The 12,868-nt window shown below is 35.4% G+C and overlaps 1 protein-coding gene across 4 annotated transcripts in view; it reads right to left on the bottom strand.

Annotated features, from left to right (window-relative positions):
- Positions 1–12,868, bottom strand: part of PTGER3 (prostaglandin E receptor 3) — a 196,754-nt gene that overhangs the window by 154,966 nt on the left and 28,920 nt on the right. For 2 of the 4 annotated variants that reach the window (XM_044238467.1, XM_044238465.1), the window contains exon 2: positions 9,014–9,193. In XM_044238467.1, the coding sequence (XP_044094402.1) occupies positions 9,014–9,193 (180 nt within the window). Of the gene's footprint in view, positions 1–2,981; positions 3,752–7,114; positions 7,143–9,004; positions 9,194–12,868 lie in introns of those variants that run through there. The other 2 variants (XM_044238464.1, XM_044238466.1) reach the window with 2 other exon arrangements.

The raw sequence follows: 12,868 nt of genomic DNA on the forward strand, positions 1-12,868 counted from the left end.
CCCTCTTCTGGTTGGATTGTCTTATTTTCTTTTCCCCATGTGATGGCATTTTTTTAAATGATTGCAGCTCTTCTTTTAATAATTCTATCCCTGATTATGTTGTGGGCATGTAGTGACATACCAGGGAATTTTGGCATTCACAAGGAAGCAATTAGGTTGACTTAACTCCAGTTTTAGATTTTGGCTTTCTAACCAAACATGGAAAGCTGTGAGGTTCCTTGAATCATAAAGACTCTCTCACAGTGAGAATTCCTAACCTGTGTCCAAAAATTTCCAAGGCATCCACAGACAGAATTCAGGAGGGCTGTACAGTCTCTGACACTCTGTAAGAAATGTCTGTGTTTTTTGTGAGGAGGGGATCCATATCTTTCATCTGATTACTGGGGTGGGGTGAGGTAGGCTCTGATTCCCAAAGTGATCAAAAGTCAGTGTTCTATCAGGTATATTCTAGTTAAATCTAATTTGAAAAGACCACAATTTGTGCAACTTGTTTCAGTATTATGTTCTTCCCATGTTCTTGTCAAAATTAAATTCAAGCAACCTTGTATATTATATTCAAAGCCTTCTTTTAAAAACTGCTAAAGATTGTTAGGCATAAATACTGATTATCCATAGATCTTCTTACTTGGCCTCAGAAATATACAGTAGATTAATAAGTATTCTTGTTCTAATTTTGGGGGGTCAGATTTGGGGTTTAATTTTTCAGCTTCCCATTCCATACAAACCAGAAGCTTAAGGGTTCGTTACAGAGATCTGAGTTGAACTTTGGCTTCAAAATGTGTGGTAATAGCTCCGTACTTGAGGTACTGAACCACTGGCATGAGTTCAGAGAAACACAGGCCAATAAAGAGACATTTGCCCAGAGTTGGACTGCTTTTTGATAAAAATCATCTTTCAGATTAAATAAAGCTGTTGCAGTTCTGTAACACTGACCAAATAGGCCAAAATCCCATAAAAGGCAGAGTTTGGTAAATTAGTTCTCTCCTCCTAAGGCACCTGTCTGGAAACGTAACCTTAAGAGGAATTATAACAGATTTTTAAAAATCCTGGGAGAAATGGACTCATTACCTTTAGATATCCCCTTGAGAGACATATAACCCCACGGCCTCTTATCAAGAACAAAATAGGGATTGGAGACATCAATAGAAAGGTGATACTTTTCTAAGAAACTGTACCTCCTCTTTTGTGAATAGGTTTATGTGATTACGGAAGTGGATCAGGGCCTGTGATGATCCGGGCATTGTTGTAGTGGTAACACCACATTTTTGTGCAGTCACACACATACTGACATTCTAGTGCCTGCTGCTTCAGGAAATGCCAGAATGGTGTCTTTCAGATCCAAGATCTCACAGATGGCCTTGGCCCGCAAACCCTCAGACACTTAGCACCCTTGCAATGGCCATGGCCCTTGCCCTTGCCTTTGCCTTAAGGCAGGTGTTTCCTGCAAAAATACATTTTGCAGTGGCTAGCGACATTTTTCTGATCATCAAGCTAGCAAAGTATTGCTCTCATCTAGTGGATAGAGGCTGGAGATACTATTAAACAGCCTACAATGCACAGGGCAGCCCCATAACAAAGAATTATTTGACCCAGTATGCCCAGAGGGCTGAGGTGGAGAAATCCTGCCCCAAGGACATACCACTTTGGCCCCTTCTGAAAGGTTATAGATATATGCTTATTTAGACCTATACTTCTCACAGGACCACTAGAAATTAGTTACCTTGAATCCCCTGGAAATGATAATTTGGGACTGTAAACTGAAAAAGGTATCCTAAAATGCCCTCCCCTTCCCAACTAACACCCATTCCTTTCTCCACAATGCAGGCTAATGGTCATCTTCTATAGGAAATGATTTCCTATTTTAGTTTCACCTCTCCTATATGCTTTCTCTAACAGAAGCTCTGATCAAATTCTTTCCTATTCCCTACCAGATTATACATTCATTGACAGCTGAGTTTTTAGGAAAAAAATCTTTGTGTCTTAACACCTACCGGAATGCTTGGCACATCATAGGTACAACAACAAATACATGTTGAAGGAAAGAACAAGCCTGGAGGACTGGGTTGGATTCTGAGTACCCAACCTCCAAATTGGATTTGCTCAAAACTGGTGTGGGTGAGCAAAGTGGTATCGGTGAGCACAAAAACACCCCAAGAATATCTAAGGATGTCTGAACCCATGTCCTTCAAGGACCTGAAACTGGGCAGTATCTCATTTTATGGTATGTAGGTTCAAAAACATCGTGGTGATATTTCTGGTCTACCAGAAGTTATCATTATGACGTTTATCTGATGCAACAGGGCAAAGACTATAGAGATCATAAAATCTGGTTGGGAGCCTAGAGCCCCATGGGAGAAGGAACAGTCAGAGCTCTCCCTAATTACCTTTTCTTAGGAGGAAGAAGCCTGGTGCGCTACTTTTGTTGAGGTTGGCTTAGCAGCATATATTCTTTAGAACATCTCCTTTCACTAAATAAGGAAGAGGTAGATTGACCTGAATGAGCACAGAGAAGAGAGTATTGGGAAGTCCAAAGGGTGTCTCTGACAGTAATGAGCTCACACCAATACCCCGGTACAAATCTATCAAAGGGTCTGACTACAAGCAAGGACAATTCTTTGGTTGGCTGCCTATAGATTATACTAGAATCCACAAATGAGAGAATGAACTAAATTGAGAATGATTTATAAATGTGCTTTCATATTAATAACAAAAAATCTGGGATTATAACATGAATAGATATCACGTTGAAAATAGGAAAAGGGCACCTCAGATCTACAGCAAATCAGTGATAATTTGTACTGTACACAGTTATGGAATGTAAAACAAAATGGTATTGTCATTAAGTTAGCATAATGCTGCTGCATATTACATTGTGCTGTTATTTGACAAAGCGTGTCAAATGGGATTTCAAAAATATATTTAACACAATTTCAAGAAATATTCCTGACATGGGTTGGCATCAGGAAAAAAAGACAGGAACATTTCAGAACATTCAACTTTATTTTCCATTGACAAACACAACATGAAAAACACACATTTATTAAGTACACAGACTAGCTATGACTTGAATGCCATCAAAATTTTGATGTAGTTTTCAAAGTCTCTTTTATTCTTTGTCTCCACAATCCTGAAGGCTAGCATTTAAAATATAGTGGAAGAGGTGTTTACCTATGGGGAGGATAACTCCAAAAAAACTTTACATGGAGATGACAAAAGTGTATCTTCGCACTTAGTCAAGTGTGTAGGGATAGGAGGCTGAATAGGAAAGATGGAGAAACATATGTTTTCTATGCTGAGTTTTACATTATTGATTAAAGTGTCAATGATTTCAGTTTTGCTTAAATATGTCATGTAAATAGTACTTACACTCATTTATTGTAAACAGATGAAGATAATCAGTGCCTATTTTAAACTTTTTTTGTGTAAAGAAATGTTCAACTTTATGCTATTTGTCCATACACATTAGGTAAGAGAAGAGGGAGAAAGTAAAATATTTCATACAAATTCCATACATACATGGAAAGAAGAGAATTTAGTAGTCAGTGATGACTGGAGTGAACTTAACACCTGATCTTACAGAAAAGAATACTGGTCACTCCTTGCTTTTTCCTACTGACATTCACGTGATAAAGATAAATGTGGTGCCTTCCTCTCTTTGATTCTGTGGAAGGGCCTAAATGGATGAAGAAATTTAACAAATTGCAAATGTACAAGGTTCCCTCCGTGTCTTTCTTTATGTTCTCTACACCCCCTCCCTTTGCGTACTTGACATAAGTACATTTTCAAAAGTTGAAAGAACACTGGAGTGTATCAGTAAGTCATATGCATTTTTCTGTGTTTAACATTATCGCTTTGACTCTATACAAACAGAAAATAAAGAAACCATTTTCAAATAACTGTTGAAGTTTGGTGATTGGCTACTTTTTGTCTAGATATCTGATCCACTTTAATTAAGGAGCCAAAATATTCTGTTTCTAGAGCAATTGATAAAAGAATGTAAGAGCTGCACTTTTTAAAATAACTTCAGGGGTGGAATCATCTCCAAATGCTCAAAAACTTTGAAAAATCTGATTTTGTTCCTCATGATCATCTCTTTCCTTTCTATCTTTACTCCCATAATAAAATTGTTCTGTCAAAGCAGACTTACTAACAAACAGACTTAGATCTGTTTCATATATTAAGGCATAAGCATGCTAGAAATATGAAGCTGTTCTCTATCCTCTTAAAAACAATCCCAATTTCACCAACAGTAAATATTTCTATTACTTTCTCTTTGTTGAGAAAATGAATAAACAGGTTGGAGGAAGGGGTTTGGGGCCACAGTCTTGTTCCTAATGAAGAAATATGTAATCCAGTAAATATTTAGGTTGTTGATAATATGAAATTGATTGACTTAAAATTCTGAAAATGAAAGAATTTTGATTCTCAATAAAGAAAGTAAGTGATATATAAGTGAATATGGATGGTATATATCTGATTCTGTTTTTCCAGATAATCAAAATATACTCAGTTTATGGTATCATTATGTCATGGTTTAAAATTCAACTTGTATAAATTATAAACCTTTAAAATAGAGTCCTTATTTTAGGAATTATAAAATAGAGAATATATTAAAAAATTCTGTGCTCTATTGTTCCTTAAAAGAGTAGAGAGAACAGGGACAAGTGAGAAAGAAAATGTTAAGGAGCATGTTTTGAGGATATCTTTCCATCTGACTTTAACATGAATTGTTGATCTTCTTGTAAAAAAAAATAATAATTCCTTAACTCTAGACTTGGGGAAGTCTTTCTGAGAAGGGCATAATCTCAGTTTTTCCTTTGTCACTTGGAGAACAAGTTCACTCTGCACTATTCTTTTTACTTTCTTCTGTTTTATGCAAGGTGGCTCAATCCAAAAAAGGTATTCAAAGAAGACAGGTTAAAGATTTTACTGGATAACTAGAGATATGAATTCCTAATAAAATTGAAATCTTTTGGGTAACTCAGTTTAATATGAAATTTCTTATGAAATCAGTATCTATATAAAGGATTCCAATCTAACAGAGTTATAATTTTAACATTTTCCCTAATTCGCTGTTTCATGCTTCATGTGTAATCACTAGTTAGTTGTCTTAGAATACCGAACTGCTACAGCTCTTTAACAAATGTGCATGTGAGTTTTAGGTTGATTTTCAAATTTTGTAAATTGGCTCTATCAAAATCTATGTTAGGAAACGTCACAGATGTATGCCATCTCTTATCAGAATTTTATTGCAATTCAGATAACAGTCCTCTAAATATAGACCCAGTATTAAATAGTCCTCCTTTTTAAAATGATATAATCTTATTCATTGCACAATTCTGCACATTTACTAAAACCTCAGTTTTAGCGATTTGGGGATGTATGTGAGCATAAAACCATCAATAAACATCTCTGAAGATTTGGCATGGCTGATGGTCTAAGCTTTTCACATGGGTAAATCATAGAAATTTTAATTTTCCACATTAAGCTTTTAATATGTTCTTAGGAATAAATACTCTGCAATCTTTCTATGTCACTCATCTTCTGGTATCCTGTTTATTTTAAGAACAGCTTTTGGGGTTAAATATTTAAAAATAAATAAGAATATATGTGCTTAAACTGTCAACAATAAAAATTTTTCTACCTTCTGTCTCTGATTTAATCCCAGTACAAAAGAACCATTAAGTGATGGCTGACACGGAAAGACTGAAACTAATCACAAATTAGGACTCAAAGCCAACAGAAAAAAGTATCAATGAATAAAAGATCTAATTCACTGGAAAATCTATTATTAGAATATTGTCAGATTGACCACCTTTGAAAAATAGTTATGTCTTGAGAGTTTCTAGTTGGTCCATCACTCTATGCCCTGGTCCCAGGGTCTCTTACAGTTAACTTTTACATGAGCTTCCACAATTTTATTCTATAACGCAGCCAAGAGATTTTTTATATAATAAATAAATGTACACTTTTTGTGCACTTTTTGATTCATAATCATTTAAATCTGTCAAGATTAAACAGATCTACTTAAAAATATCCTGGTATACAGCCTTAGGCAAATTTTGATAAATCTTAAGATAAAACATTTAAAGTAGTTTTGAGATATCCACTGCACCGATTTTATTTGAAACGTAAAATATTCTTATTGGATATAGCACATCATCCTTCTCATCTATGACAGCTTGGCTGCATAAATTCATCATTTGGAAAATCAGCCCTGCTATGTACAATCTACAGTAGCTGATTGTACCTTAATTTCTACATTATCCTAACTTCTTCCCAGGTGGTATCCTAGGCCTTTAATTTTTTTTAATCAATACTATCAAGTTAAGAATCATCATAATTCATGCCCACATCTTTTCCTGCTCAGACAGATACATAGATAAACAAAGTATATGAGGAAGAATTTAAAGGCCAATAAACTTAAACTTGGAAACAGATTTTTAATGCAGTGACTTCAGATGTCTGTTCACTTTCTGACCACATCTAGGGCCTCTGTACAACATTTCTGAAATCTAACTTCAACTATCATCCAAAGGTTGAAATCATTTGGGGCTTATATTTCTTATCAGCTTTTCCCTGGACAAACCAATCGCTGGCCTGATAACAAAACCCATTCCATTTACATCATTTTTCCTTCTCCACTTTCTTTTCAACCTTGTTGAAAAACTGCCATGTTTTCCACTCCTGTCACGTATCACTGGGCAGAAATTTATTGTGAACTTAAGGATAAGTGTCAGGTTGTTTGTCTTTATGTATTTCTGCACTTGGAGGAAAAGTGGTATTTCTTTGACAGTAATCTCCATTTCCATTTGGAAGTATCAGTCTCTTAAATTATTCATACAGATAAAGCACTTTGTTGTAGAGTAATATGTTACTACACATTTGAAGGTAAATTCATTTTTCTGAATTAAAGAGGCAGAGAGCGTTCACCTCATCAGTATGATGGACTATAATGGCATGTGGCCCTTTAGTCATATGGAAGGCACCTTACCAAGACACACTTGGCTTTGGCAGCCATTCATTCATTCATTCATTGAATAAATGCTGAACTCTTCCTACATTTCAAGTGTTGTACTAGGTGCTGGAAGGGAAAACCCAATCCCACTCGCACCACTTAAATCCATACCGTGTGTGTGTGTCTATCAGATTATGATCTAGGACCAGAGGACGATCCAAGAGGGAAGGCCTCTTTTCTGTAAGGTCATTTAAGTGCACTTTTTTTCTGGGACAAAGGAGGTAGCTTTGTCTAATTCTTCATGAGGTGACTGGTGGGATAATCCAATTCTATATCATAGATAGATTTTATAACAGGGCTTTAGTATTAGGTTCTATATCATCTTTTTTTTCTACAACATAGATTAGTGGAACCATCATGAATTACATAAACACTCTCAGCAGACCTTGTTTATCCACTCAGTTTGACATGTATTCATAATAATAATAATAATAATAATAATAAATTGATTATTCCCAACTGACCTGGATGGTTTATATATTAATCTAAAAAAATATGTAGTACCTATTAAAATCAACTATTCCTCAAATGCCTACTAAACACGAGGGGAAAAGTAGTTACTATAAAGAAATATAAAATAAATCTCAGACTTTTAAAATTAGGAATGCAATAAGGCAAGCTGTGGATTACTATCTTCATGAGAGACTGTTAATGAGTTTGCAAAATGAATGATCCAAAGGATACAAAGAGCATTTTGTGTAGGTCTCATTTAAAAGATTGTTATGTTTTGGGGGGAAGTTTTTCTGTTTGTTTGTTTTTTAAGTGCAACTCTCAAAACTTAGTGTAATAATCTACTTGTGTCAAAAAGATACCTAGCTTAGTTACAAGGTTTGTACACACATAGAGTGTAAGAAAACATATTAATAATAAATATTTAGATATAGAGCTACTTTGAAGAGAGAATAGAGAAAGTGCTATGAGGGGTCAATACTATTAATTTTCTAATTCTATAAATAGGCCAAACTATAGAAACTCTTTATGGAAACTTCAAAATATTTAATGGAGTTAGTATTAACTCTATAGAAATTAGAGTTAGTAGTTAAATATCCAGAAGACTAGAGGATACTTTTGGTGGAACAATCAGGGAAGAGAATTAACCACAGTACCTGTATTTAGTTCTCAAATCAGTTCTTAAATAGCATTTTGAAAAATCACTTTCCTGACTCTCCAGATCAGATTCATAAATCTTACCCAGGCTTTTAAGAATGAAAAATACATTCAAAAAGAAGAACATAGAGTAATTTGAATAGTCATAAATCCTGTCATATTTCAAATAAATGCAATTGGCTCTTATATAGGAGTAAACATAATTACCAACACATCCAAAACTTAAACTTCGTAAGTTTAGCAGATAATTTATGCATTGAGCAATATTTACATCAACACCACTGAATATTATGGATACATTATTTTTTATCCTAATGCAACTTTTTAAAAAATGTAAGGGGAAAAGAGTGACATGGAGAGATAGAAAGAAAGAGAATACAGAAGACCAAGGTCTTTGGACAAAGGCAAATTACCGCCTATCTCTGATGATCTATGGATTCCGTCCCCCATGTACTCAGTACACTGGAATATTAACTTTCCTTACTCCACCCCCACCACAGACCAAGATCATTTATATAACAAAAAATGTTTTCATCCCATAAATAATCACATATTCAGCTATAAATGGCAGAGACCCAAAAACACTAGACTGTTAATAATATATTTTCCTTTGTTTGCGTTTCAACACTTTTGGCACATAGGGGATTATCTAGGCTTCTGAGACCATTTAGCCTTATATCAAAATTCTCCTTCGATGCATAAACAGTGGCATGCTAGAGATGCCTAAATTCACAGTAAGGTTTATGGCTACTTTGTTGCCAAAAGCTGTGAACATGCAAGTTGATTAGGTGTTTTCTTTCATGCTCCTGTCTGTATTATTTCATTGGATAACGAGATAGGCTGCCCTTTCTGTCCATCATTAGAGCAGCTGGAGACAGCATTGGCTACCTGACAAAACTTTCGAAGAAGGATCTTTCTTAGCAGCAGATAAACCCAGGGATCCAAGATCTGGTTCAGTGAGGCCAGACGCACAGCTATTAAGAAGAAGTTGCATTCTTTCAGCTTTTCAGTGTGAGTCTTGCAGTGCTCAACCGATGTCTGATTGAAGATCATTTTCAACATCATTATCTAAGAAAGAGGGACACGTAATTGTTCCAAAGATTAACAAGGTCACATGCATCTCTTCTATACAGCACTTTGCACATGGTTTACAGTAAATTGGTTGTTAGATTAAAATGATTAATTCAGGCAAAATTTATATTCATAGGACACAACCCTGAATGAATAAAGGCATTCCTACAGATTTTCCCACATTTTTGGCATTTGACATGATGTAGCTTTTTAAAAAGTACCCAGTCTCAGGCTCTTGGTTTTTGGGATTTAAGAAGCTTGAAATTCCAAAAACACATCTCAAAATTAGCTAAGGTCATCTGTCTTGTCACAGAAAGTACCCATAGGTTGACACCCTGATGAAAACCAACACTTCAACAAACCAAAACATATTTAATCTTAAACCTCAGAAGTTCTGAGAAGAAATTACAGGGAAAAAGGAGAAGCAAAAAGGGGGGAAGTAATACTTGTTAGCATTTTCTGAGTCTTACAATTTACCAGGGCTGTGTCAAGTTCTTCATATGCATTGAATAAACAATGAAGATGGTATTATTACCATCTCCTTTTTACAACTGCAGAAGCTAAGTTAAGTCCTGACATAAAATGGCTGAACCGGACTTAACTGAGGTTCACTAACAACACTTGACATACGCCACTTCACCTTTTTTTATTGTTATTGTTTTTTTCTCTTCCTCTTCACGATATACACAACACTAGAACTAAACTCCTAGAAGGCAAGATATGAGACTATTTTCCCCCTACTAGTATAGTCTCTATACCTAGACCAAGATGTAATGGACAGTGCTCAAAAATAAAATATTTGTGAATAAATATATGATACGACATATATGAATATATGGCATATCCCATATATAAGTATATTTATATTTGAATGAATAAATATTTGTAATTTCTATAGATGAGGACAAATGAAGGTTCACATACTTCTCAAAAGGTATTCAGGCTCATTAATAATCAGAAAAATGCAAATTGTGAAGAAATAAGAAACCATTTTACACCCACTAGTTTGACAAAAATGAAGAAAGGAGACTTTTCCAAATGTTGGTATGGGGGTAGAGCAGTAAGGACTCTTTTCCACACCACTGGCTGGCATGTGAACTGGAGTAACCACCTTGGAGAATAAAGTGAGCACTATTTCACCTGCTGCCTGCCAGCTGTCCTGCACCTAGGAATATACCATCCTTAATTCCTGCACCAGGAGTTCTATATATGGCTGTTCATTACAGTGTTACTCACAACAGCAAAAATCCCCAGAAAGAAGCCAAACACAAGTTCATATTTGAAAGCGAAGAAAGGTACTGACTTTATAACTGGCTCCTAAATTCATTTTTCTAATTGTGCATGACGATGAAGCCCTTGAAATGAGGCCAGAACAAAGTGAGATGTTGGAATACAAAATGACTAATGAAATGATAAGATTTTTGATATATTGTATCAAATACAATACACTATTAAAATCAACATCGCTTCCTTATTTTATTTTTTTTTTTTACTTTTTAAAAGTGCCACTACTGGAAAATTTAAAATTGTATATGGGGTTTGCATTTGTTCCTCACAGTACATTCTACTGAACCCAAGGTATCTCTTGAAGCCCACACATATTTGGATGCTTGTCCTTAGGACATCAAATTAAAGTCAACATCCCTGGGGTGCCTGGGAGCTTTAGTGGGTTAAGCCTCTGCCTTCAGCTCAGGTCATGATCTCAGGGTCCTGAGATTGAGCCCCACATCGGGCTCTCTGCTCCACAGGGAGCCTGCTTCCCCCCCACCTCTGCCTGCCTCTCTGCCTACTTGTGATCTCTCTCTCTCTCTCTCTGTCAAATAAATAAATAAAATCTTTAAAAAAAAATAAAGTCAACATCCCTGAACATCCCAAACACGCTGGACCACAAACCCACAATCCCAACAATGGCACTTGCTTCTTTTATAGCCATCCTGGCCCAACATGTCAGTTATCTTTGAATGTTCCTTTTGTCTCACCCTCTTCAATGACTTTTGCTCTTCTTCCAACCTCATTCTAGTTCAGCTCCTCCACTCATCTGAACTAGAGCTATAACAGACATCCTAACTAAATTCAGCATCCTAACTAAATTCCAGCTCTAACCAAACCCTCACTAGCTAAAAAAAATTTCAACTTAATCTTTTTGGACAAATTTGACCCACAAATTCTGAAACCAATCACTGGCAAAGGACATAGAAAATTCCAGGTTTTACTTATAGGACAAATTCATCCCCTAGGGCTTAAACCACCCTACCAACTAATAACTGAACAAAATTATGGTTCTACAAACAAATAAAAAGAGGGGACTATGTAGACAACCTTCAGATAGTCATATATTTTTTTCCCAATTTATTTATTTTCAGAAAAACAGTATTCATTATTTTTTCACCACACCCAGTGCTCCATGCAAGCTGTGCCCTCTATAATACCCACCACCTGGTACCCCAACCTCCCACCCCCCCGCCACTTCAAACCCCTCAGACTGCTTTTCAGATAGTCATATATTTTTACTCTGTAAATTTCTTTCAAAGCATTTTTTTCCAAGGGATTTACTCAATAGAAGCAAAACCCTTGTATAAATAAGTCAATGTTCAGTTGACTTCATTATCTACATTAATTAGAAACTATAAACACATAAATCTCTAACATCAAGATTAAAGCTTAATAAAATATGGCCTATTTGTATAGTTGTATATATAAGAATTGGGTGAAAACAGAATATAAGATAGTTCATATATATATAAAGCTATATTGTTATTATAAATAAATTATGTGAAATATGCAGATTTGTGGAAGGTAATGGAATTATTACTATTAATAATTTACCATTAAATAATCATTAAATTATTTTTAAAACTGTATGTACATAAAAACATTTCAAACAATTAATGAAAGTTTTATTTAAAGGTGGTAATTGCCTTCATTAACAAGTATAAATTATTATACACCAATTTTTAAAAAATCAATCTACATCAGTATCTTCTGACGCTGACTCACGGTCCTGGGAACTGAGTGCTACCTCTCAGTGTGTACGCAGATGGCCGTCAAAGAGATCAACATCTCAGTTCCTAGAACCTGTGAATATGTTATCACATGTGATAAAAAGGATTTTGTAGATATGGTTCATGGTAAGGGTCTTGTGATGGGGAGATTCTCCTGGATTACATGGGTGGGCTCCATGGAATCACATAAATCCTTAAAACCTGAGAACTTTATCCAGCTCTAGTAAGAAAGAGGAAGTCAGAGAGATACAACGTTGCAGGTTTTTAACATAGAGGAAGGGACCCATGAATTGAGTTAAGGAATGGAGATGGCTTCTAGAAACTGAAAAAGGTAAGGAAGTAAGTCTCCGATTCTCCTTCAGAGCCTGGAGAAAGGAATGCAGCCCCATGAACAATTTGAGATGAACCCAGTGAGATTCATGTCAGGCTTCTAACAGAATTGCAAGAGGAATTGATCTTGTTTTAAGCCACTAAACTGATACTAATTTGTTAGAAAACTGCTGTAGAAAACTAACACACCTACAGATGGAACTCTCAAAAGATGTGGAGAGGGGATGGGGAGGAATTTGCCTGAAAATGATTTAACTTCTCTCATAGATACAACATCTCAGTAAGCTTGTTTACTTTGCTCACTTTCTTAGGAAACTTTTTTTAAAACATCAAGTAAAAG

This window comes from Neovison vison, chromosome 2 (genome assembly GCF_020171115.1).
Source record: "Neovison vison isolate M4711 chromosome 2, ASM_NN_V1, whole genome shotgun sequence".
Lineage (NCBI taxonomy): Eukaryota > Metazoa > Chordata > Mammalia > Carnivora > Mustelidae > Neogale > Neogale vison.